The sequence below is a fragment of the Diabrotica undecimpunctata genome, chromosome 1 (genome assembly GCF_040954645.1).
Source record: "Diabrotica undecimpunctata isolate CICGRU chromosome 1, icDiaUnde3, whole genome shotgun sequence".
Taxonomy (NCBI): Eukaryota; Metazoa; Arthropoda; class Insecta; order Coleoptera; family Chrysomelidae; genus Diabrotica; species Diabrotica undecimpunctata.
Window position 1 is genome coordinate 2,337,357 of NC_092803.1, and position 27,828 is coordinate 2,365,184.

The window sequence follows — 27,828 nt, forward strand, 5'->3', positions numbered from 1 at the left end:
TTTTTACCCTTTCCTACCATAAATTTGATATGTCCCGGCGAAATTTAGTACAGTATAACCAGAAGTTTCAGAGACCCCAGACGCACAGAAAGAAATCGAAGAGATATATAGTCATTCTAGTCGCAGCTGCAGAGCTTCTACGCGCAGCGAAAATATCGTGGTGTTGGAGGTTAATAGATATTCACATTCAAAGAAATTCCTCAAAAGTATAATTCTGTATTGATAAGTAAAAAAGTCTTGAGTCAAAAATGTAGATATTGAGTGACGAAGTGTTTTATTAACCTTAAAAAACGATAAAAAGTAATAGAAAATCGACTGCGTTTTATCTCTATTTTGAAATTAACTCTCAAATTCAATCACTTTTTATCCGTTCTTTAACGTACTTACTTACTAAAATACTTTTAGTACGTTAATAGGTTTGTTAAAAAAAACCAATCGATATTTTTGACTTAGGACCTTTTTAATTAATTATCAGTACAGAATTGATATATGTTATATTAAATTTTACAGAAAAAATACAATTCATACAAAATAGATTCTACTTTAAAAAATGATTACTTCGTTTCTCAGTGTAACTCTAATTTGACTATAAGCTTCTTCATTACTTTTCTTCGTGTATTAAGTAGTTTATCTGTCACTCCGAAATTTCTGTTCTCCGAACATCAAAGGTTCAGACCTTAGAGTAGGGAATTCTACTCGTTGACGAGTAGAATTCCCTACTTAGCACTTAAACCAGTTTAAATCGGGTTAAACTTAAACCATTCAAATCGGATCCACGATCCGATTATATATTATATCATTATTTATTTTGATTTTGTGTTTAGTCCAGTAACTGTACCAAAAATCAATAAACTTAAATTAACTTCACAATTTTATTTATGATTAAATATTATAATAACATAATTTTATCATCTCTTTATAATTACTATAATTCAATTACCCGAATTATATAAAAAACTTAAAATTAAAAGTCTTTCCTATACAACTGCATTCAAATGTTGCGCGAAGAAGCGGTTTTGACTACGTCATGCGCGACGCGAACCGATTTTGGAACATTATGTTGTGTTCATTGTACGTGATTGTGCAATATATTATTTTTTATCATGAGGAAAAAACGACATACATGAGCAAATAAATTATTTATTGCATATTTATAAATAATATAAAATAAAATTGTAACTAAAAACGTACATATATTACACAATTTTTGGTTGGGCCCGGCCCCTTTGACACCTAAGGACGTTCCGCCACTGATCGAATGTGTAATTTCATATGTTGATGTAAACTATATTTTCTGGAGAACTTTTGGAAACAAATTCCACACTTTTAAGGTTTTTCTCCACTGTGCATTCTCAAATGCGTTTTGAAATCACTGGATCGAGAACACCCCTTAAAACAAATTTCACACTTATAAGGCTTTTCTCCAGTGTGCACTCTCAAATGTAGTTTCAAATGACCTGCTTGGCTAAATTTCTTAAAACAAATTTCACACTAGTAAGGCTTTTCTCCGGTGTGCACTCTCAAATGTTTTTTCATATTGTTTGCTGTAGTAAACTGTTTAAAACAAATTTCACACTCGTAAGGCTTTTCTCCAGTGTGTGTTTTCAAATGCTTCGTCAGCCTTCCTCTTTCGCTAAACTGCTTAAAACAAATTTCACACTCGTAAGGCTTTTCGCCAGTGTGCACTCTCAAATGTAGTTTCAAATGACCTGCTTGGCTAAATTTCTTAAAACAAATTTCACACTTATAAGGCTTTTCTCCACTGTGTATTCTCAAATGTGCTCTTAAATTACTTTTATCACTAAACTGCTTAAAACAAATTTCGCACTTATAAGGCTTTTCTCCGGTGTGCACTCTCAAATGTTTTTTCATAATGTTTGCTGTAGTAAACTGTTTAAAACAAATTTCACACTCGTAAGGCTTTTCGCCAGCGTGTGTTTTCAAATGCTTCGTCAGCCTTCCTCTTTCGCTAAACTGCTTAAAACAAATTTCACACTCGTGAGGCTTTCCTCCAGTGTGCACTCTCAAATGTTTTTTCATATTGTTTTCTGTAGTAAACTGTTTAAAACAAATTTCACACCCGTAAGGCTTTTCTCCAGTGTGCACTTTTAAGTGGTTTTTCAATTTGTATGCTTCACTAAATTTCTTAAAACAAATTTCACACTCGTAAGGCTTTTCTCCGGTGTGCACTCTCAAATGTTTTTTCATATTGTTTGCTGTAGTAAACTGTTTAAAACAAATTTCACACTCGTAAGGCTTTTCTCCAGTGTGTGTTTTCAAATGCTTCGTCAGACTTCCTCTTTCGCTAAACTGCTTAAAACAAATTTCACACTCGTAAGGCTTTTCTCCAGTGTGTGTTTTCAAATGCTTCGTCAGACTTCCTCTTTCGCTAAACTGCTTAAAACAAATTTCACACTCGTAAGGCTTTTCGCCAGTGTGCCCTCTCAAATGTAGTTTCAAATGACCTGCTTGGCTAAATTTCTTAAAACAAATTTCACACTTATAAGGCTTTTCTCCACTGTGTATTCTCAAATGTGCTCTTAAATTACTTTTATCACTAAACTGCTTAAAACAAATTTCGCACTTATAAGGCTTTTCTCCGGTGTGCACTCTCAAATGTTTTTTCATATTGTTTTCTGTAGTAAACTGTTTAAAACAAATTTCACACTCGTAAGGCTTTTCGCCAGCGTGTGTTTTCAAATGCTTCGTCAGCCTTCCTCTTTCGCTAAACTCCTTAAAACAAATTTCACATTCGTAAGGCTTTTCGCCAGTGTGCACTCTCAAATGTTTTTTCATATTGTTTTCTGTAGTAAACTGTTTAAAACAAATTTCACACCCGTAAGGCTTTTCTCCAGTGTGCACTTTTAAGTGGTTTTTCAATTTGTATGCTTCACTAAATTTCTTAAAACAAATTTCACACTCGTAAGGCTTTTCTCCGGTGTGCACTCTCAAATGTTTTTTCATATTGTTTGCTGTAGTAAACTGTTTAAAACAAATTTCACACTCGTAAGGCTTTTCTCCAGTGTGTGTTTTCAAATGCTTCGTCAGACTTCCTCTTTCGCTAAACTGCTTAAAACAAATTTCACACTCGTAAGGCTTTTCTCCAGTGTGTGTTTTCAAATGCTTCGTCAGACTTCCTCTTTCGCTAAACTGCTTAAAACAAATTTCACACTCGTAAGGCTTTTCGCCAGTGTGCCCTCTCAAATGTAGTTTCAAATGACCTGCTTGGCTAAATTTCTTAAAACAAATTTCACACTTATAAGGCTTTTCTCCACTGTGTATTCTCAAATGTGCTCTTAAATTACTTTTATCACTAAACTGCTTAAAACAAATTTCGCACTTATAAGGCTTTTCTCCGGTGTGCACTCTCAAATGTTTTTTCATATTGTTTTCTGTAGTAAACTGTTTAAAACAAATTTCACACTCGTAAGGCTTTTCGCCAGCGTGTGTTTTCAAATGCTTCGTCAGCCTTCCTCTTTCGCTAAACTCCTTAAAACAAATTTCACATTCGTAAGGCTTTTCGCCAGTGTGCACTCTCAAATGTTTTTTCATATTGTTTTCTGTAGTAAACTGTTTAAAACAAATTTCACACTCGTAAGGCTTTTCGCCAGTGTGTGTTTTCAAATGCTTCGTCAGACTTCCTCTTTCGCTAAACTGCTTAAAACAAATTTCACACTCGTAAGGCTTTTCGCCAGTGTGCACTCTCAAATGTAGTTTCAAATGACCTGCTTGGCTAAATTTCTTAAAACAAATTTCACACTTATAAGGCTTTTCTCCACTGTGTATTCTCAAATGTGCTCTTAAATTACTTTTATCACTAAACTGCTTAAAACAAATTTCGCACTTATAAGGCTTTTCTCCAGTGTGCACTCTCAAATGATTTTTCATATCGTTTGCTGTTGTAAACTGTTTAAAACAAATTTTACACTCGTAAGGCTTTTCTCCAGTGTGCACTCTCAAATGTAGTTTCAAATGACCTGCTTGGCTAAATTTCTTAAAACAAATTTCACACTTATAAGGCTTTTCTTTGGTATGTGATCTCATATGGCGTTTTAAATCACTCATTTTAAGAAACGCCTTAAAACAAATTTCGCACTCGTAATGCTTTTCTCCAGTGTGTGATTTCAAATGCTTCGTTAGACTTCCTCTTTCGCTAAACAGCTTAAAACAAATTTCACACTTGTAAGGCTTTTCTCCAGTGTGCACTCTTAAGTGGTTTTTCAAATGACCTGCTTCGCTAAACTCCTTATAACAAACTTCACACTCATAAGGCTTGTCTCCAGTGTGCACTCTTATATGTCTTTCCAAATCTGCTTTCATAGAAAACTGCTTTAAACAAATTTCACACTTATAAGGTCTTTCTCCAGTATGCGTTCTCAAATGGATTTTCAAATGACTTTTGTAAGAATACTGTTTAAAGCAAATGTCACATTTATGAAGTAGTTCTCCAGTCCCTATCATATGTTCATTTAAATTATTTCTGTGAGAAAAATATTTAGAACAAATAGGATTTTTTGATGTCGCTTCTTCAGGGTTTTTCGTGATTTCCATTCCGCTCTTTTGGGAAAAACCTAAAATAAAAATCAAACTATAAAGATTTATTGATGCATAGTATAAATTACAAAGTGACAAGAATTTTGTAGGAATGACTGGATAGTAATTAATAAAGACTAAAATTAAAATGTCTGATGCTGAATGCTATTTAAAAGATAATACCATTCTTAAGAAATGTTCCAAGCATCAGCAATACAAAATAGATCAGCATACCATTTTACTAGTGATTGTGAAGAATTTTTATTTGTTATAATCGAGGATGTGCGATTACCTCGTTTATCAATTTTCAGTGGCACTGCTCAAATGCAGGCACTTAGAAATGCATTATAAAATCCTGCATAAAACGTATGGAAATGATTTTCTGAAAAAGAGCGAGTTAGGACGACGAAAATCAGACCAGGGCGGATCTGTTTTGAGGTGGATATAAGAGATGACACTTAGATTTTTTGCTGAAATAATTAGGTGATCCGGGACATAATATTTAAAATTTATTATAAATATCAATTTTTCTTCTACTTTTCTTGCTTATAACTATAAAACAATTCATTTTGAAGCAAAGTCGTACTGAAATAAAATATCGACAATTGAATTTTCTATAAGGCTCGCTTGCCATTATGCTAATTTCAGTACTAAAAATATTAGCTTAACCACAAAGTTTTCTTTTTATACTATGATATTAGGTAGTTCCTCGAGTCGATTTAGTATGAAAAATGTATGTTTGTGTTTGCAAGTATCTTAATTTTAATTAGCCTGTAGGCATCCGCTCTACAAATCTTGTATTGAAACCTATCTGTTTATGATTAGAGTAAACAAAACAAACAGGTACATAATGATGATACATTATTATAATAATGATGGTAGCAATTAAGAAAAAAATCATACACTTCTTAAAAAAAGCGTATATGGAGAAAAAAATGGATCGAGAGAAGAGAGTTGGGCAAAGAAATATTAAATATGCTGAATGAAGAATTATTAGTAGAGGACCCTGTGGCATATAAAAACTTTTTACGAATGAACTAAATGTGTTTAAAGAATTATTAGGACTAGTTGAGAATAAGATAAAAAACAAGATACGCAATTTAGAGAAAGTATTTCAGCAAGATGCAGGCTTGTATATTATAATATATTGTATTTATGCAAATGTATAAATTTGATGCCTTCTTTTTTTGTTTGGGTTGGAAACTGGGCCAAAGTTTAGATCATTAATGTATTCAACTCGTATACATTTTTTATTTATTTATTTATTGCTAATTTAATCTATTTCAATACAGTAATAAGTAAATATAATGTATATTCTTGGCTTGTGGCAGGTGTCGTCCATTGACGACTCTCTGGAATTTACCTAGCAGCTAGATCTTCTGGCCAAAGTCTTTTTAGACGTCTGTCAACCAGTGGGGGTTGAATAATTCGTCTATGAGATGGTTTTGGATGATCTGCGCTGCGATACATGTATCCTCTGGAGTGGTCAGCAATCACATCATTAATGAAGGGGATGTTGAGGTCTGCATGAAGGGTTTGGTTTGACACATACCATGGGGCTTTAGCTAACATACGAATAGTTTTTGACTGGAATGTCTGTAGTATTTTGGTGTTGGATGGTTTGCTACAGCCCCACAGCTCAATTCCGTATGTCCACACTGGTTTGAATATTGTTTTATAGATGGTCAGTTTGTTTTCTAATGAAAGTTGCGATCTTTTGTTGATTAGCCAGCTCATATTTTTAACTTTTAGGTCGAGGTGTCGTCGTTTTTCTGCAATATGTGATTTCCAAGTAAGTTTTTCGTCTAGATGAAGGCCCAGGTACTTTACTTCTGTTTTTATTGGTATAGGTGAATTATTTAGGTGTAGTTGTGGACATCTTCGATTTGTGAAATTTACTTGACAAGACTTGTTTGTGTTGACATTTATTTTCCATCATTTAAACCAGTCTTCTAGTTCATTCAGATGATTTTGCAATTCGTTAAATACTAATATTTCGTTGATGTCTAATGCTAGTATACCAGTGTCATCCGCAAATGTTGCCATTAGTGTATTTTCACTAATAGGAATATCAGCAGTGAAGATTTGGTAAAGGAATGGGCCAGGTACACTGCCTTGAGGTACTCCGGATTTTATTTGCTGGTAGTTGGATAGAGCATCTTCGTATTTAACTTGGAAGCATCTGTCGGACAAGTATGATTTGAGGAGGAGGTAGATTTGGTCACTTAGCTGAGTTTTTATTTTAAAGAGAAGACCCTCGTGCCACACTCTATCAAATGCTTGCTGTATATCGAGGAATGCTGATAGACAGATTTGTTTCCCTTCTAGGCACTCTTTTATTTTGTTGACTAATTTATGGCACAGTTGTATGGTTGAGTGATTTAAGAGAAAACCAAACTGATGATCTGGGATAAGGTTTTCTATAGGTATTATTGTTTCTATTATGACAAGGATTAATCTTTCGCAGATATTCGATAAAGTCGGAAGGAGACTTATTGGTCTGTACGAACTGGCTTCAGTTAGAGGTTTACCAGGTTTAGGTATCGTTATAATTTGTGCATACTTCCATTGTACTGGAAAATAGCATAGTCTCAGGAGGCTATTAAAAATAATGGTTATTAAGACGACACCTTTTCTTGGGAGTTTTAAGATTTCGCCAGTTAGAAGGTCAAATCCTGGAGCTTTATGAGGGTTAGGCAGGTTGATTTCGTTACGGACTTCGTTTGGTGAGAAGTATTTTAGTAGTAATGATAACTGACAGGGTGCATTAAGGAAGTCTCTAATTTTCTCGTCGTTAATATCGTTGGCCTGTGGGGTGGAGAAGACGATTGATAGATGTTCTGCAAATCTGTTGGATTTTTCTATATCTGATCGAGCCCAGGTTCCATCATTTTTCCTAATTGGTGATTTCATTACTACCGGCTTTTTGAATTTCTTTGTGGCTTTCCAAAGAGAGTTGTCGTCAAGAGAAAGGTTTGTGACATATCTTTCAAAGGATTCGTTTTTGGCTGTTTAAATAGCGGAATGAAGTCTGTGTGTGAGCGTGTTTAGATTTGTTTTATCTATCGCGTTTCTTGTTCTTTACCATTTGCGACGGGCTCTTCTCTCTTCTACTAGTGTTCTAATGTGGAGGGGTATACTATACCTTTCATCAATGGTTTTTTCCTCTACAGGAGTAGCTTTCCAAGCGGCCAATTCGTGTTACTGGAACATAGCCTTGGTGCAAGAGTTTTTCAAATTATATTGGTACTTAAGGTAATCAAGATGGGACTGTGGTCCGAATGTAGATCAAAACTGGGGGTGATGTCGCTGTGTATTTCAGGTATTCCCTTAGTTGTAGCAAAGTCTAACAGATCAGGAATTTTGTTGTTATCAGTGGGCCAGTATGTGGGGGTACCAGTTGTTAGGTACTTCAGGTTATTATCTTGTATGAACTTTAATAGATTTCTGCCTTTTGGAGATATCAGTCTTGTTCCCCAGGTTGTATGCTTTGCATTCCAGTCTCCTGCCACTAGGAAATGTGAGCCAAGTTGTTCAAAAAACTGTCTGTATTCCTCCAGATTGATGGTATGGCGTGGTGGGCTGTAGGTAGAAGTTATTGTTAATGGGAAGGTTAGTGCATGTACTTTTATGATAGTACTCTGAATTTTGTTGGTGATATATGGAGCAAGTTCGTAGTGTTTTATAACTGTACGAATTATTACAACTGAACTAGCATGGGCTGTTCCATCTGGATGGTTTGCGTAATAGACAGAGTAGTGTGGAATTTTTATAAAAGATCTCTCAGTTGTGTGATTCTCTGATATAAGTAGTAGGTCTATTTTGTTTAATTTTAGAAATACATAGTATAATTTCTTGCACATGGTTTGTTAGACCATTTGCGTTCCACTCTGCTATTCTAAGTGAGTTAGCCATTACGACGTTCTATTTATCACTGTTGTAAGCATGCTTAGTATCATGCTGTTTTGGTTTATCAATTGTGCAAACATATTTTTAAATTCGTTAAGGAATTCTGTAAGTTTATTTGAAATGTCTGAATTATTGTTGTTGTCTTGTGAAGAAGTATTAGTTACTGCAACTTGAGCATATGTTACATGTGATTGGCGTATGTTGTGAGCATTAGTGTTATTATTATTTAGGCTTGCAACTCTAGGTATAGGAATGCTGCTCGTTATATTTTTGTTTTTCGAATTTACTAGGTCTTTATATATAGCACATCCTTTTTACTTTGCTGGATGATTGCCATTACATAACGCACATATTGTTGGTGTGTCGCGTGCTTTTTTGCAGGTTTTGTGTCATGTGATCCACCGCATTTAACACAGGCGAATGGCCTCAGGCAGTAATTTTTTGAGTACCCGTATTTTTGACACCTTGTGCATTGTACTATTGTATTTTTTATTCTAGGTGGTTCTACTGTTATTATGCAGTTTCGTAGGACTTGCAGGCCAAATATGTTTTTGTTGTTTTCATTTGGCTCTATATCGACAAAGAATAAGGGTAATGGTTCTTTGGTAACTCTATGTCTAACATTAATTATGTTTGGAACTTTAAAACCCTTATTATTTAATTCATGCGAGATATCTCCTGTGGGTATTGAATGGTGTAATCCTCTTATGGCAAATCTATAGGCTCTCTCTTGTTTTGGTTGGTAAGTGTGATGTACAATGTTTTCTTTTCTAAGGTATGAGTGTCCTGTCGGTGTCTAAGTTTGTAAGGTTAATTTTCACTGTATTATTTGATGTTTTGGTGTGATAGGTTTCTGCCGCAGTTGCAGTCGAAAGGTTTGCTATCATAGCACTATAGTCAGTAACTCCATAAATATAGATTGGTGGAGGTGAGGGATCTCTTTTGGTTATATTTGTGTTTTGTGTATTTGATAAATTGTCTGTTTGTTCATCTAGATTTTCTTTTGAGAGGGAATCAAATCAGTTTTGTGTTTGGATTTGGTTGGGAACTTCTGAAGTTGTTTGTCTTTTCACCCTTTTTCTCTTATTGCCAACTTCTTGCCAAGGATGTTTATTTTCGTTTTCTGTTTCGTTAAGTTCTATGTCGGTATTGCTATCCGTGTAGTTATTGGTGTTTTGTGATGATGAGAGTGAACATTGAGGGTTTGTGGATACTGTTGTGTATTGGGACTGAATAGGGTTTTGAATACTTTATGCAGTTGATTGACTACGAAATTGTACTTGGTTTGGTATAACTATTTGGGTTGGAATAGGTATTTGGTTTATACATGACATTTGATTTGTTGTCTGGTTAGATGGTGTTTGATTAAAATACAAACTTGGTACTTGCGGTTTTACTGCTGTTTGGTTTGATTGGTTCAGGTTATTTATTGTTGGGACATCCTGTATAGTATTCATTTGTTGATAAATTGGTTGGCCATTATTATCAAATCCTAATAGCTTCCCCGAAGGGAACATATTTCTTTTGTTTGTTTCAATAATCACTTATTTTTTGTTACTTTTCACTTTAACAATTTTTTGATGCTGATAAGATAATTAGTAGTTAATTAGGTAGTTTTACGATAAGGAAGTTCTCTAGCGCTTATGAAAGTAGCATTTCTAGGTTTGTACCTGAAGTTTGTGAAGCTATATATACCAGTCTAAAAGAAATGTATTTAAAGGTAAATATGCAAGAGATAGAATTATGAAAACTAACTAACATTATTTTTAGACCCCAACATCTTGTAGATAATGGTTAAATTTTGTTAAAGGATTTCAAGAAAAGTGGCAATTTCCCAACTGTATTGGTGCTTTGGATGGAAAACAAATAATGTTTAAACCTCCAATATCTGCTGGTTCATATTATTAAAATTATAAAGGGAATCACTCTATAGTTCTATTAGCCATGTGTGATTTGGCTTATAAATGCACTTACTATAATGTTGGAATAAATGGCAGCATAAGTAAAGCTCGGATTTATAGGCAACAAAAATTGAAGAAAAAGGCGCCTATATAGGCAAAGATTTTTATTAAAAAAGGCAGGAATATTAACATTTGGGCAAAATATAGGCAATAAAGGAATATAACTTATTATTTATTGTACAAAGTGAATTACCGTAATATTAACTTAAGGCAGGTATATTTACACATCATAATCATAACATTAGTATAAATAAACTAGTAACTAAATAACTGTAAATTAATAATTAAACATTGTAACCACTTAAAATTTTATCATTAATAGAAACAACTAAATGTTTTTCAATATTTTCGGTCTTAAAACTATGTCTTCGATCACTTAAAATTAATTTGAACATTGAAAACGAACGTTCGACATCGACAGATGTAATTGGAGCATATTTCAGAGCGGATAATAAATCTGGCATAATTTGAAATTCCTCAGAAAATGTCTCTCATAAATTTATCTCTTGTTTTTCTAATAAGGTAATTGTGGTAACTATTAATTTATAATTGTCATTGATATAGGCGAGTTCCTGTTTCAATTTGGGATTTTTTAATATTTTTTTTGCTTCTCGAATGGCTTCGGATATATCGTCATCAAATTTTGACATAACTAACTCTATTTCATTGCAGTATTCAAAGTATAAAAAACTGCTTCGAGCCAGGTTCCCCACCTTGTAATTACTGGTTTAGGTGGCAAAGGGACATCGGGAAGTCTTTCTTTATATATTTGCACCCTCAACGGAGGCTTTACAAAAACTTTTTTCATAAAATTTATAAAATTATTTACCAACGGAAACAAATTTCGTATTTCTTCAGCAATTCAATTTACCCCGTGGGCTACACAAGTGCAATGAATTAAATTAGGATAAAAAATCTTTAAATTAACAGCAGCTTTTAACATATATGCCGCAGCATCCGAAAGCATTAAAACTATTTTATTCACTGGTATAGCGTTGGGTAAAAAGAGGTTTGTTAAACTATCTTGTATAAATCGACTTATTGTTAAATTGTTTGCTTTTTCAAATTCTTTAACGGCAACTAAATAAGGTTTTCTTGCAAAGTTTTCATTCAAAATTCCAATCATTAAACTAGCTATATACCAGCCGCATACATCTGTCGTTTCATCCACGATAATATACAAAAAATTGTCCTCTAACTCCCGCTTAATTTTTGAAATACATTCCACATAACATTTTTCCACAGGTAAGGATTTATTAAGATATTTTTCGAAAAAGCATTTAAAACTAGGGTTATTAACTTTATATAGAGGAATGTTGAATGCAATCATCATCTGGCATAAATCAAATTTAAATGCGTCTTCCTCCTTTTTTTTGAACTGCTTAAACTATCTCGCCGAGATATTTGGGCTAACTTAGAGGAATTTAATTTTTCCAAAATACGTTTATGAAGTGGGGTTCCACAATGCTGGTCAATACAATGGACAAGTACTTTTTTCTACTTGAAATCTGAGAATTAAAAAAAAAATAAAATTCTAAAACCGCTTTAGAATTTAGTTATATTGCGGGACGAGAAAAAATAAAACTTACCGATTTGCCGCATGGTTTACAAAATGCTCCATCTCCTTCTAGAGAAAGTTCCGAATAAGGTACGATCCATAGCCTTAATTTAGATGTCATCTTTTCACACAAATGTCTAAAACGTTTTAAAACGTGTTCTCTGCTTTTCGGTATATGCAACAAAACTAAACTAGGATATAGCAATTTGTGACTAAACTCTGATACAGTAACCGACTGTATAACTGATAATAAACTAATAAAGCTTAGGGATTTCCAAATAGTTAACCCTCAAGTCTCGATCAGGTACATTTTCCTAGAAATCTGTTATATAAACAAACCATTGATATTTTATTATGGAGCCAAAATTTTATTATAGAATGGTTTAGTAATAGAATAATATCATGGGTAGTACCATGGCAACCATGTTCCATGTACCATGTTTTCTGGCAACCAAAACACAAGATTGTAAGATTATGTTTATAAATACATTGGGTATACTAAAAGGAGTGGTGGATATTGCAATGGAGAATCGAATGGAAGAAAATATTACTGCAGCAGATCAAAGACACAAAAGTGCGAAGAAAGTCACACCTCCTGAAATTTTACAAGGTGCTAGAAACCATATTTAAAGATACCCCGTAGTAGCTTCGCATTATTGTTGTGCAAAAACTCAAACAAAGTATTTAGCGTCCGATCTTAATATTACTATAATGTACAGAAAGATATGTTGTGAAGAATATAACCTGGGTTTTTACCACCCTAGAAAGGACCAGTGCATTATATGTATGAGTTATAACATACCTGGTAGCCTTAAAACTGAAATAATAGAAGCTAATTATCAAGCTCACCATGCTGCAAAAGATAGGGCCCGGGAGGAAAAAAGGTCTGACAAGAAATTGACTGAAACCTCAAACAAAAATATTTTATGTTGCAATTTTGATCTCCAGCAAGTCCTCATGGTTCCGAATGATCCATCGAACAATGCCTTATTTTATAAACAGCATCTAAAATCGTTCAATTTAACTATTTACAATGTTGTTTCTAAGAAAGGGGACTGTTACATGTGGAGTGAAGTTGAAGGTAAATGTGGCAGTTGTGAAATAGCTAGTTGTCTTTATAGTTATTTTAAATCATTACCTGAAAATATTAAACACATTATTTGCTATAGCGATAGATGTGGAGGACAAAATCTCAATAAATATGTGACAGCTATGTGTTTAACTGCGGTTCAGGAAATTCCACATTTGGAAAAAATCAATCTAAAATTTCTTGTCGTTGATCATAGTGAGATGGAATGCGATTACATGAATTCTGCTATATCAACAGAACTAAAAAGAGTTGGAAAGGCAAACTCATTGGAAAACTATCGGCCGATCTGCAGGAAAAAGAGATGATAAACCTTATTATGTTCACGATGTTAGACATAATCAAATGCTTGATTGGAAAACTTATGCAGACCGAAAATTAATATTTAGAAAAGAAGACGCAAGCCGTAAGCTGGTTAGTTGGCAAAAACTAACCTGGTTAAACTTTTCAAAATTGAAGCCATTTATTATTAATTTTAAAGAAGATTATGATTGGGAGTTTAGACAACTAAATTGTAATTGTAAAACATGTATATCCTCTGAACATAATAACATACAGCCTTTGTATCAAAGCCAACAACTGCTTAAAAAAAGAAAAATATGATGATCTTGTGTCTTTATTTAAAATAACCCTAGTATAAGGCCTTTGACCAATGTCAAAGGCTTTACACTATGGAAGTTTCCAAAAGTGACATTAGTGATATTGACATTTGAGTTATGTTAACTTTATTTAAACTGCTTAAAAATGGATTTCATTTTTATGCCTAGATTTTCAGCAACAAATAGATATCTTAGGTTTTTTAATCAAATTCTCTAAAGGCATAGAACTTAATTGTCTCCAACATTAAAAAATTATAGTTCGATATACAACATATCTGGATATGGATAATAAACATTTTTGATTATTTACCAAGTGTAACTTTTTTGCGTTTTCAATCTTTAAAGTGGATTATCTTAAAACTATGAATTTCAAGTTATGTACTTGTTGCACTAAGGGGGCAATATGATTTTTACATTTTAGCTACTGAGTAAGGTTTATTTCCCTATTATCTGTTTGATCCAGTGCAATTCCATCATATAGTGTGATATAATATTAACAATAAGGTTTTAAAATCATTTCACATCTTAAATAAACTGTAAAGTAATTATATGTTACATGAAAGATCTCTCACCTGAATTATCTTCATCTGATTTGTTCTTCATGTCTGAAAGTTCTAGAGATGTGAATGGCTGACTTTCTATATGTTGTTGGTTACCTTCAACAAACTCTTCTTTAATTGCAGCTTTAACTTTCACATCTAATAAACATAAAGTACATCACTGATTTTTATACTACACATTGTTTATTACTAATTTTTATTACTTTTCCTACCTGAGTTATCTTCTGGTTCATTCTTCAAGTTTCCAACATTCTCTGATGTGAATAACTGACTCTCTGTATGTCTTTGCTCATATCCAACAGATTCTTCCTTAATGTCAACTTTAAATTCCATAGCTAACAAATAAACTTAATAAAAATATTGAAAAAATGCAAAAAAAAATTTTTTTATTGTAAACAATGGCAGTAACATCAAAGAATATTAAACGTCTATATTCTTTGGTAACATATTTGGTATCAAAATCAAATCAATGCCATCCATAAAGTTAAAAGATGGTAATCGAAAAGGTAAAGTAGCTGTATTTTGTTCCTTTAATTATCACAAACAAATGTGATGATCCCTCTACAACTCAAAAATTTTATTGTTATTATTTATTTTATAGTTCTCTAGAAAGTTAATAATTGCAGAGTACATATTCACAATTATTTTAAGTAGGGATTATTCTAATGTACATACGTTATTATGAACGGAGTAATATAACAAATGAAAAGTGAAAAATAATAATAAACCTTAATTATACACCAGACAATTGACACAAGAAGCTGTTGTTTGTAGACTTAGCCGAAAAAGTAAAAGAAAGCTCAAATTTGATTTAATGTTTTCTTTGGTACAAACTACTAAAGGTGCCAAAAATCTTAAAAAAAATAAAAGGTAATATTTCTCTAGGTGTCAGGCGACAATATGTTTATTATGTATGACTTTTTACTCACTTCTATATATTTATATTTCAATGTATATTTTTTCTATTATCAGTTTTGACAACAATTTTCGGTTGAGTTTACCGAAAGTAGAAGCTGAATATAGCCGCAAATGTCAAAAATATTTCGGTTTGGCATGTTTTTATAATGTACATGTTGTATGCTTCAAATATAAAGAGATAAAGCTTTTTAAAAGTACATTTTGATTATACTATTTTATGAATTCTGCAATTTTTAATTTATATCAAGCAATAACGAGTAGATATTTGTCTCTTTTGAGATTAATTGCAAACATCTTTTGTAATCTGGCAACTGCTGATTTGACGATTGCCAAATCTATCTTCAAATCTATCAAAGAGTAATTGCTAAAAAAATTTCTAATAATTAACTGCAATTAATCTCCGAAGAAATAAATATTTACTCATTGTTGTTTTATATAAACCAAAAATTGCAGAATTCATAACATAATATAAACAATATGTACTTTTCTAACGCTTTATCTTTTTATATTTGAAGTATACAGCATCTACATTATAAAAACATGCCAACACTGCTATACCGAAATTTTTTGTTCCATGTTTGACATTTACGGCTATAATCAGCTTGTACTTTGTACTTTCGGTAAACTCAACTCACGAACAAATGAATATTTGTTTCTCTTGATATTAGTTGCAGTTATTAGAAAAAATTTTTATAATTGGCCTTTGGTAGATAAGCAAATAAACTTGGCAATATTGTCAAAGCTTTGAAAACACTAGTTTGCCAGATTGCAACAGATGTTCAGCAGATTTCAATTTTAAACTGGCATGGCAAGTAACACGCATCACGCATCTATAATAGCATGTTATTTAAAATGTAATTAATGCAAAATTAGAGTGAATAACGTCACTGTCATTTTTGTGTGCACTAAATCACTCGTTTTCATTGGTTACATTTTAAGTAACATGCAAGACGCGTGGTACTTGCCCCCTACTTGCTACCATGGTACAATGAATACACATATTGTATTCATTGTATCTTGTACCATGCTTGCTACGTGCCACTTTCTGTTTTTCACATTTGGCCCCAGTGAAGATAGCCTCAAATTAGCTGTCCTGTCAATTAAGTTTCATAAAACGAAATATTACGTTGGCAGTGTTGCCATGTTCTTATAATGTATATGTTATATGCTTCAAATACAAAGAGATAAAGCTTTTAAAATGTAGTACATTTTTATTATATTATTTTCATCGAGCAAAAAGACAAAAGAGGGAATCTAATCGTTATGAAAAGGCGACCAAAAAAGTGGCCTCTGATGGCGGACATATCCGGAAATGCGAATGCGCCAAATTTAAATTTTCCGACACTTATTAACAGTAGCTATAAAATAGTTTTCAGAATGTGTCTTAGACGAGAAAATTTTAATTAAATATTAACGATAACAGTCTAAAATGTGAAACAATTGTTAAAAAACTTCAATATAGATAAGATTTCATGTGACAGTTGGGACAAATAATAACATAACCCAACTAAATTTGATTTCTTAAACAAGGAAAGACTCTCTTTCCTTGTTTAATTTGGCCTCTCAAGATGGCACTTCCTGTCTAACAATATTTTTGCCCCCACTACCTTTACATTCCCTCTTTTGTCTTTTTGCTCGATGATTATTTTATGGATTCTGCAATTTTATTCCTTATATAAAACATTAATGAAATAGATTTGGCAATAGAATCAGAACCCTCAAACCACCAGTTGCCAGATTGTAACAGATGTCTTATTAATTTTATTATTTATACTGACATTTTATTATTTACTTTTAAAAACTGTTGAAAACTATTTACTTTTTCTTTTTTTGGTAATTGTTAAGTTTTAGTTTTTAAATATTTTATTGCGTATGTTTCATTTGTAATGTAAATGTAAATTTCAACACTGCCAAAAGTGCCAAACACCAATATTTCATTCTGTCACACACAAACCCATTTGAGGTTATCTTTACTAAATACTCATAGATCTTTATTTAATCTTTATTTCATTTTCATTCTTCACTGGGACCTAGGACCAAATGTAAAAAACGTCCCATTAATTTTATCTGTGGACAGAAAATATTTATCAAATTACCTATTCCATTATCCCCTTGCAACTTCATTAAACATTGTTTGGTGTTGATTTGATAGGCAATTATTTTATCCTACATTTTATTAAGTTTACTTGTTAGCTATGGAATTTAATAGTGAAATTAAAGAAAAGTTTGTTGAATTTGAATATGACCAAAGACATATAGAGAGTCAGCTATCCACATCAACAAATGAAGCAGACTTGAAGAATGAACCAGAAGATAATATAGGTAAGACAAGTAATAATAGTACCCTAAACAATCTGATATATTACCTATTTTTTATTAGTTCTTGCAGTAAAAACTGAAATTAAAGAAGAGTTTGTTGAAGAAGACCCCAGATATACAAAGAGTGAGATATCCACGTCTCTTGATCTGGGAGATTTAAAGAATGAATCAGATGAGTACTGCTCAGGTGAGATAAATGATACAGATGTATATGTTAATAAAATTTCTTTTTTTATACCTAGTTACTTTTCAATACATTTTCATCTTTTTGCTGACTGTTTCTATCAAAACTATTGATGCATATTTTCTCATCAAACTCTATAAAGAAAGAAAATATTTCTTAATACCAAAATTAAATGAATAAACAAAGGATGATCAATCACAAAACATTTTTGTGAGTTTTATTATAATTAAACAAACGAATGTTTACATCACGATCCATTTCAATGACAACTCAGAACTTACTAAACCAAATAAGTTATATTACCTGCTTGTATAACTTTTTGCATGAGAAAGTAATTTTTAAGCTTTGAGATTTCATTTAAAGTGAAATTCTAAGGAGTTTCTAAAAAAATTTAAAGTTAAGAAAATTAAAATTCATGCTACAATTTTACAGTAATTTTTCTAAAATAACATAAAAATTTTCATTATTTTTAAAAAAATTACCAATTTTTTACAAGATTTTGCCAAAACACCAACATTGTGCTACATTTTAATTCAATTAGAAATTTTTAGTGAAATTTAACCAATATTTTATACACTTGTAATGCATAATTATTGTTTTGTTGCTACAAAACTTATTTTGCAAAGTAACTTTTAAATTTTGTTTTTGTTTGTTTTATTTTAAACAAACTTTGCTAGTTTGGTTTCTATTTTAGGTTTTTCCCAGAAAACATTATTGGAAATAGATGTTATGAAGAGGTTATCTGAATGTAATCAAATACAACAAATAAGTCATAATCCTGAACAAACACCATTCAAAAATCCTATTTGTGCTAAAAATTTCCCATTCAAAAATAATTTAAACAAACAAACAAAAGAACAGAATGGAGAAGGACCTTACAAATGTGAAATGTGTTTTAAGCAGTTTACTGCAGCCTATAAACTGAAAAGACATTTGCAAACACACTCTGAAAAAAAGCTTTATACCTGTGAAATTTGTTTTAAGCAGTTTGGTAGAACCAATAGTTTAAAAATTCATTTGAGAGTGCACACTGGAGAAAAACCTTATAAGTGTGAAATTTGTTGTACGGAGTTTACTGGAAAACAATTTTTGGATAGACATAAAGTGAGAATGCACACTGCAGAAAAAGCTTACAAATGTGAAATTTGTTTTAGGCAATTTTGTGAGTCTCAAGCTTTGAAAAGGCATTTAACAGTTCACACTGGAAAAAAAGCTTACAAATGTGAAGTTTGTTTGATGCAATTTAGTGCAGCAACTAATTTGACGAAGCATAGGAGGGTGCATTCTGGACAAAAGCCTTACAAGTGTGATATTTGTTTCATACAGTTTAGTGAAACAGGAAATTTAAAAAAGCATTTGAGAGTGCACACTGGAGAAAAGCCTTATAAGTGTGAAACTTGTTTTGTGCAATTTACTCAAGCAGGTTCTTTGAAAAAGCACTTGAAGGTGCACACTGGAGAAACGCCTTACAGTTGTGATATTTGTTTAAAGCAGTTTAGTGAAAAAGGAAATTTGGTGAAGCATTTGAGAGTACATACTGGAGAAAAGCCTTACAACTGTGTAATTTGTTTGAAGCAGTTTACTAGAGCAGGTATTTTAAAAGATCATATGAGATGTCATGATGAGCAAAAGCCTTACAAGTGTGATATTTGCTTCATGCATTTTAGCGAAACAGGAAATTTGGAAAAGCATTTGAGAGTGCATACTATAGAAAAGCCTTATAAATGTGAAATTTGTTTTAAGCAGTTTAACCAAGCAGGTTGTTTGAAAAAGCACATAAGAATACATACTGGAGAAATGCCTTACAGTTGTGATATTTGTTTAAAGCAGTTTAGTGAAAAAGGAAATTTGAAGAAGCATTTGACAGTGCACACAGGAGAAAGGCCTTATAAGTGTGAAATTTGTTTCAAGCAGTTTACTAGAGCAGGTACTTTGAAAGATCATATGAGATCTCATGCTGCAAGAAAACATTAAAAGTGTGAAATTTGTTATAAGGAAAAATTTTTATTTCAAAAATCTTTTATAAAAGATATAAATATATATTCTAAAAAGACCATTTCAGACTAGATCACAGAACATTTTCAGATTAATATGTATATCATCAGTGCAGTTATACATGAAGCCTCTAAATTATGTGGGTAAAATCGCTTTAAATGATATTTAGATATGTTTAGAATGTACAGGCAGCAAGATTACAAGAACTTAAGACTGTCAGAGTTTTCTTGGATATCGTGAGGGCTTTCGACTCCATTTGTCATAAACAAACCTCACAGAATAAACTGCTCACCTTCACTACTATTTTTTGATAATGGTTTTCTTAAAAGATTCAAAATTAATGGAATATATTCCCAATAATTTTCAATCCAACAAGGAGTTCCACAGGTTTCATTGCTGTCTTGTTCACTTGTATAACCACAGTGACATATGTAAAAATGAACTAACCAATAGTAGTCACCCTCTGACTATAAACATAATATGTAACAATAACATTAAACCCTCCTAATATGTCAAGTATTTGGGAAATGAAATTGGCAACAAATTAAAGTTCAATTACAACACATCATGTAGGTATAAAAGGAAAAATTATAACTGTACAAAATTTATTCTCAAGTTACCAAACGAATAAACAGAAGTCACCGTGTGATATTCGAATCTGAACATGATTATTATAAGACATTCATATTATTATCATGATTAATATCTTATAAGATAGTTCGATGTCATGTTATGCATATCTTAGTCCAGATATCAAAAGTTTAAACACTTATAACTGCCTAAGGTATGCTTCCACAGTTATTTGACAATTCTTGAAAATAAAAACTATGAAGAAATGTGAAAAAATCAACTCATCATCATCACTGGCTCGACAACCATTTTTGGGCCTTGGCCTGTTCCAGGATTCTTCTCCATTCTGATCTGTTTCGTGCTTTTTTTCTCCAGTTTTTTATTTTTAAGGTTGTTATATCATTTTCTATTTGTTCTAAGTATCTCAGTTTCGGTCTTCCTCTTGTTCTTTTTCCTACTGGCATCTGTTTGAATATTTTGTTTGGTATTTCGCCTTCTTCCATTCTTTCAACATGTCCTATCCAATGCAGCCATCCTATTTTCTCTATTTTTCTCTCTTTTTTCTTCGGTGAGTTTTCTTTTCTTCTTTGCGTAGTTGTTTATATTCTTCCTCTGCTTGTCGGGTTCTGTGTGCTTTTTGTCTGTTATAATCTGACATTCTTCGTCAAACCAGTCATTCGTTCTTGTTCTTCTTTCTGTACCTTCTATGCCTAATACTTCTTTCGCTGCCTCTTTTATGATGTCTCTGCATTCTTCCCACTCCTTATTTCGGTTTTCATGTGTTATTCTGTTTTCTAGTTTGTTGTTTATCTTTTCTTGATACTCTTTATTTTTGTTTGTTTCTTTGAGTCCTTCTACCTTGCATCGTTCATGTTTAGAGCCTCTTTCCTTTTTGATGTTTGAAATTCTAGCCCTTACTCTACTTTCGACCAGGTAGTGATCAGAATCCGCATTTGCCCCTCTTCTGGTGCAGACGTTTATTATATTCGATTGGTGTCTCGAGTCTACAATGACATGATCTATCATATTTACTGTAAGTCCATCTGGGGATTTCCAGGTACCTTTGTATATATCTTTACGAGCGAAGTATGTGCTGGCCATCACCATGTTAAGTGATCTTGCTAGGTTTATTAACCTATTTCCATTGTCATTTGATTGCTCATGGAGACTGTGCCTACCTATTGTGGGTTGGAATTGCTGTTCTTTTCCAACTTTGGCGTTTAGGTCTCCATAGATTATTTTTATATCATTTTTTGGGCATAACATATGCGGACTCTAATTCGTCATAAAATTCTTCTTTAATTTCCTCTTATTTTTCTTCTGTCGGGGCATGCGCATTAATTATACTGTAGTTAAAGAAACGACCTTTAACTCTTAAAATGCACATTCTTGGACTAATGGCTCTGAAATCTCTTATAGTATGTTTTACTCTCTTGTTTACTATGGATCCTGTGCCCAAGACGTGATCTTTAGGATCGCAGCTGTAGAAAATCGTATGGCTTCTTTTTTCCATTGAAAGTTGGAAAAATCAACTAATTTTTGAAAAAAATTCTTTAAATAAGCTGCTCAAAGAAGTGATTTTTTGTTAATAAATAAAAAGCTTGGTAGACTAAAAAGACTTTGTCCCATTAATGTTTATAATAGTTTTCTATTGCAGTGGTTTTACATTATTTTTCCCTTATTCTCAAATATTTATATTCTAGTCAGTTTATATTTTAGGTTCATTCCATTCATCTTATGAAGGAAATTCTACGAGTCGACATACTCAAGAAAAAACATTAAATCAAAATATGAAAGGTGTGACTGGACAAAGATCTTACAAGTGCGAAATTTGTTCTAAGCAGTTTAGCCAAGCAAGTCATTTGAAAACACATTCGAGAGTACACACTGGAGAAAAGCCTTACCATTGTGGAATTTGTTTTAAGCAGTTTTCTCAGAAAGGACATTTGGAAAGTCATTTGATAGTGCACACTGGGGAAAACCATTACAAGTGTGAAATTTGCATTAAGCCGTTTACTACAGCAAGTCATTTGAAAACACATTTGAGAGTGCACACTGGGGAAAAACCTTACAAGTGTGAGATTTGTTTTAAGCAGTTTTCTCAGAAAGGTCATTTGGAAAGTCATTTGTTAGTGCACACTGGAGAAAAACCCTACAAGTGTGAGATTTGTTTTAAGCAATTTACTCGAAAAGGTAGTTTGAGTGAACATACGAAGGTTCACACTAGAGAGAAACGTTACCAGTGTGAAATTTGTTTTAAGCACTTTTCTCATACAGGTACTATGAACAGACATATGATGTTACACACGAGAGAAAAACCTTACAAGTGTGAGATTTGTTTTAAGCAATTTAGTCAAGCGAGTACTTTGAAAAAACATTCGGGAATACACACTCGAGAAAAAACTTACACATGTGAGATTTGTCTTAATCAATTTAGTAAAGCAAGTACTTTGAAAACACATTCAAGAGTTCACACTGGAGACAAGCCTTATCAGTGTGAAATTTGCTTTAAACAGTTTAGTCAAGCGAGTACTTTGAAAACACATTCGAGAGTACACACTGGAGAAAAACCTTACAAGTGTGAGGTTTGTTTAATGCAGTTTTCTCAGAAAGGTAATTTGGAAAGTCATTTGATAGTGCACACTGGAGGACAACCCTAGAAATGTGAAATTTGTTTTAAGCAGTTTTCTCAATATTATTTTGAAAGGACATTAGGAAGTACATAAAAGAAAGGATCTTTAAGTGTGAAATTTGTTTAAGAGGTTTTCCCGAAAAATGAATTTAACTACATATAAGCAAGTTCATCCTGGAGCAGACTTTTACATTTTTATGTTGGTGTATTTTTTAAGCAACCAGTCGTTTATATTTTTCTTGATAAAAATAAGTTTCTACAATAACGAATCCCTTCCATAAAACTATTTTATTTGCCTGCATAAAATAATCAGATAATTGAGATAAATCAATCGTGCAAGATGAATTATTCATTGCAGGTTTCCACAACTCGGTCTAGCAGATGTTCAGCATTGTTAGCCTATATCGTATATCAGTAAGTTGTTAATGTTCTTACCATTGGTTTGTATTCCTTCTTAATCCACTGATAGCTTTTCTAAACAACATTTCACAGTGTGTATTGAAAAATTTCAGTGATAAAATGCAGCTTTAACAAACTCCTCGCCTTAGTAGGAATTTTTCTTTGACTACTTGTACAAAGTACTCAGTCTTTTGTTATCTCTGATTAGACGTAAAACTCTATTATCGATACCAGATTCCAGTATTTGTAACAGTTTGTAATGAACTTTGTTAAATGTTTTCTCGAAATCAATAAAGTATGCGTTGACGTCGCAATTTACATCCAGATATCTTTGTATCAAACCTTTTATAGAAAATAATGTTTCTGGAGCTTCAATTCCGTTTCTGAAGCTTTCTGTATATGCAAGAATAAATCACACCAAGAAGAATTTTAAGGGTTCAGGAAGTTTGTAATACTGTGATGGGTTTGGGTTCTTGTATGAATAAAATAACTATTTATTGTTATATATTTATTCTGTTTTAGCAAATAAATTGTAATATTTTTAGTTCGATGTTTTATTACCTGGTTTTCTATTAATGCCCATCATTTCCTTTGTCAACTCAATAATAATTTCCTTACAGGTTATGTAGAATAGGTAGGGGAGCCAGCCAAACAGTGAGACAGGTCCTACAGTGAGACACTGTTTCTCCTCCACTTATCACGCGACCGACTAGGTTTTCCATTGGTGAGCAAAAACCTTACATACCAACAAGTAATCGCCGACAGTGTTGAACACGCGGTTGGCAGAGATGTATTAAGTGTATTAATAAGGACGATTAACAATTGAGATATGTTAACGCGTGAGCGAAGCGAGCGCGTTAATGTTCGAAATTGTTAATCGCCATTTTAATTCACGAGTTCGTTACAAAACTTTTTCGTCGACCCTACTTTTCAGAAATAAAGATATCTTAGTTATTTATTTTTTTTTCAGCTTTCATTGATTTTATTCAAAGTTTCCTTAGTGGTAGTTTTATTATAGTAAACATTAATATTCGAAATGGTACAATTACTGAAATTAAAGGAAGATATTGATAAATGATTATCTGCTGTATAGCATTTTGACAAATTTATATTTAAGTCTTCTTGGACCTCTGTAAATTCTGTGATAGAAGAAGTTAAATTCTGGTGGAGTTAAATTAAACTCTTCGTCAATATCCATCCTTTGATTTTTCAAATATACAGAATTTTAAACAATAAAGTACATAATGACATACAATGACAGATAGTACTAACAGCGGCTACTTCATTTTAAATTAATTTTTTAGTGGGAATATAAATAGATATGTTTGGTTGCCTACACCACAGATCACTGAAATCACAGAGCGTTTAAATTAATTAATTTATGCAAGCAATGTATGTTGTGTTGCCTATAATGAAATCGTTCATTAATAGAAAATCATTCATTAATAGGGGTCATTAATCAATGATTTTGAGGGTGTTAAAATTGATCATAAATGCACGGTCGACGGAAGAATTAATTTAATTTCCACGTGCGTAAGTAAATATTTTCAAGTTTTGTCAGTTCGTGTTTTCGGAAGTAAAAGAAAGTGTTTTGATGATCCGCCTAGGTTAAAGATAAGTGTTTTTTATGTAGATTACAAGAGTGGGATCATTTTGTCTCTATAAATTTTATTGTATAAGTCAGGTTACAAAATGGCTGCCGCCTACACGTGCCCAACAGTGAGACAGTGTCTCACTGTTGGGCAAATGTGACCAAATATTAGTTGAGTGCGTCGGCTTGGCTCATGAAAAAACTTTTAAAATTGTTATTACATGGAGGTTAACCTTTTTAAGCAACAAAACAAATAAACATCAAAAATAATAAAACGAGCTGTCATAAAGTCAAACCCTAAAATTTACAAGTTATTAATTATTACAAATCCTTTTTTATAGTATGAAATCATGAAAGTAATTATTACTTTAAGAAAAAAATGTCTGTCTTTACTTTAAAATTTGACACAAAAAAAAGTTACCTGGATTTCACAAAAACACTTTAAATTTTCTGGAACTATTACGGGAACAAAAAATCGGTTGCCTGTAAAGTCGGTTTTACGGGCGAAGATTTTACGTGACAACGTCTTTTTCTCGGTAGAATATTTATTGATATGAATATTATTAAATTGCACAATAGGAACAAGGAATTGAATGAAAATAAGAATTGCACAAATTTTAACTATAGAAATATATTTTGTTTACTAAAACATTGTACATGTAAACTTAACTAATTTCTATTTGAGTGATTTTGTTGAGGATAGGACGATGATAGGAGAAATAGCATCGCACCAGCGGACCGATCATGTTTGAGTGGGAGAGAGACGCAAGGCATTCGCCGGTCCGGCGGGCCTCTCTCTCGTTCGGTGACTCATCGTAACAGACGTGAGCGGGCGTTACACTTTTTCATGAATGACTCCGAGCCACAACCTAATTTAAGACGTTGTCACGTCAAAAACTACATCTCACACTGCGATAGGACTGACTATTCGTCGGCACTGAACACAAAACTTATGACTGCCCCTTAAAAAACAGGAACAGGTAGAATTAGACTGCATACACATTAATTTGCTACGATTAACTGCTACCTACTAAAATTGTTTTCCATAACGTGAGACGAAGATTTCCCTGAAAAGGGACAAAAACAGAAAACTACAAATTCGACGTGAATTTCGACATAACGCTGAAGCCTACCACTCTTGACCGCAGCTCCAGCGAGAGTGCTGATATTATCTTTAAAATTAATTCACATGAGTTGGAATAAATAAGACGCTGGGTATAAACAAAACACAACGGAAATTAAGACGTAAATTATTAATTTGAAAACGCAGTATCGGGCGGTTTAAACAAAGAAATATCGAGGAACATACGCAGCTGCGAAATAAATAAACAACTCTAAGATGGTTTATATTAACTTGAGTCGACCTAAGAAGAAATTGGAAATACCTTTTACGTATTTTAACTTGTAAGATAAAAACTGAGAAACATTCTATAAAAAAATAAATAACTTGCGATGGCTAGGCCACATAGACAGAATGAAGATGTTGGAACACCCAAAACACATTTATAAACCAAAGACCAGATAAAAGACGAAAGAGACAGGGCCAGAGCAGGATATAAGCGCCAGTCGAAAGAAAATTTATTGAATATGAAGAGTAGGAAATTGGTAAACCAAGGTGAAAATTAGGAGAGCTCATCCTGGAACAGAACAAGATCTACAATGGATTCTAGCGACAAAGTTGATTAATGTATTGATTCTTTGTACTTAGCAAACAATGTATGACTTTGCTTTTTTTTGTCCTTCGTTACTGATTACTTGATCTGCGCTTATTTTTGTCTACAATGATAAATGCACTAAATATTTCATAATACAAACCTCATCCATCACTGCACCATATAAAACAGTTAGATGTGGCTTGTTACAACACTATTAACTAATTCCATGGTTCAGTTAAACCAGCTGTGGCTATCTCCTAGTACATGGTCTTATTACTAAATAGTGCATCAGAATTCCTATTAGCCGTACCACAGAATAATAAACAATCAGAATGCCCACTGTGCTTGAAAAAATAATTACGCGCATGTGGAATCAGCCATGTTTTAGTCGGAACCAGTGCTGTTCAGTGATATTTTATCTGTTGTGCATAGAAAAATGAATCCGGTTTATTTTATTTACGGCAACCATAGACATAATATACAGTATTTTATTCGTACTTTTAGTTGAAGAATAGATTAAATTATTTCAAATGTACTAGATTATTAATCTCTAAAAATTACAGTTCTGTCGTAGCTTATCACAAATTTCTCAATTCGAGTCTATGTTTCCGTTTAAAATATGGCGATCGCGTACTGACAAATTTCAAAGGCGGCATCTGAGAGTGGACATTCTGATTGTTATTTATTCTGTGGCCATACTTAAAGATGTTTCAAGACATCGTGGACCTCTTAAATACGCATGCCCGAAAAAATAAATGGACCCTAAAAACATTTACCATTTTAATTTCATAGGAAATTAGGCGACAGGGTAGGATTCGCACGTATTAATGATGTCGAGTATTTCCAATAAACATGACATATTATGTTTCTCTAATCTTAAACATTTCAGTTAATCATCGCATTTTTATTTTATCTCACATTAAAAGATGTACCTAATAAAAATTTACGACTTCCCGTCCTACTGCCGATAAGAATTGCTGTGTAAATATTTTCTTTGCACTAATTTTACTAATAAATAAACCTTTTAAGAACTGAAAAAAATCTAGAGGACAAATAAATAAATAACAAATCAATGTATGATAACATAATAATAGGATTTTGGTTTTAAATTTAGCAAAATATGTTTATATAAGAGGTCGCTCATATAAAAAGTGGTCCTAATTTATTTAACAGTTATGTATAAATCCATTTTTAGGTTGTGACAAGAGCCTCAAACAACTAAAAACAATGTTTTTAAATTAAATAAGCCCAAACTAAAGTATAAGAAACTGATAGAACAAGGTTTGGTGAATTCAAAAATAATTGTGTAGTTTTGAGCCTTCAATCACCATTTTTCGTTTTTTTTTTAGTTTTAAATT

General features: G+C 32.5%; 2 protein-coding genes across 6 annotated transcripts in view; one reads left to right on the forward strand and one right to left on the reverse strand.

Annotated features, from left to right (window-relative positions):
- Nucleotides 1–1,122: 1,122 nt before the first annotated feature.
- LOC140443810 (uncharacterized) lies at nucleotides 1,123–15,418 on the reverse strand. Of its 4 annotated transcripts, none has more exons than XM_072535270.1 (4): nucleotides 15,137–15,418; nucleotides 14,420–14,542; nucleotides 14,220–14,345; nucleotides 1,123–4,571 (listed from the first exon to the last, which is right to left on the reverse strand). In XM_072535270.1, the coding sequence occupies exons 2-4, from the start codon at nucleotides 14,538–14,540 to the stop codon at nucleotides 1,492–1,494; spliced, it is 3,327 nt and encodes a 1,108-aa protein (XP_072391371.1). In that variant the 5' UTR covers nucleotides 14,541–14,542; nucleotides 15,137–15,418; the 3' UTR covers nucleotides 1,123–1,491. The 4 variants fall into 4 exon arrangements, with proteins under 4 accessions (XP_072391371.1, XP_072391380.1, XP_072391398.1 ...); XM_072535279.1 differs by lacking the exon at nucleotides 15,137–15,418 and adding an exon at nucleotides 14,936–15,102; XM_072535297.1 differs by lacking the exon at nucleotides 15,137–15,418 and adding an exon at nucleotides 11,993–12,098 and having other exon boundaries at nucleotides 14,220–14,367; nucleotides 14,420–14,533.
- Nucleotides 15,419–16,772: 1,354 nt separating this feature from the next.
- LOC140443832 (uncharacterized) overlaps nucleotides 16,773–27,828 on the forward strand; it is a 33,451-nt gene continuing 22,395 nt past the window's right edge. Inside the window, exons 1-4 of one of the 2 annotated variants that reach the window (XM_072535314.1) lie at nucleotides 16,773–17,447; nucleotides 17,506–17,631; nucleotides 18,323–20,192; nucleotides 21,913–23,722. In XM_072535314.1, the coding sequence (XP_072391415.1) occupies nucleotides 17,321–17,447; nucleotides 17,506–17,631; nucleotides 18,323–19,602 (1,533 nt within the window). In that variant the 5' untranslated portion in view covers nucleotides 16,773–17,320 and the 3' untranslated portion in view covers nucleotides 19,603–20,192; nucleotides 21,913–23,722. Of the gene's footprint in view, nucleotides 17,448–17,505; nucleotides 17,632–18,322; nucleotides 20,193–21,912; nucleotides 23,723–27,828 lie in introns of those variants that run through there. The other variant, XM_072535308.1, reaches the window with a different exon arrangement.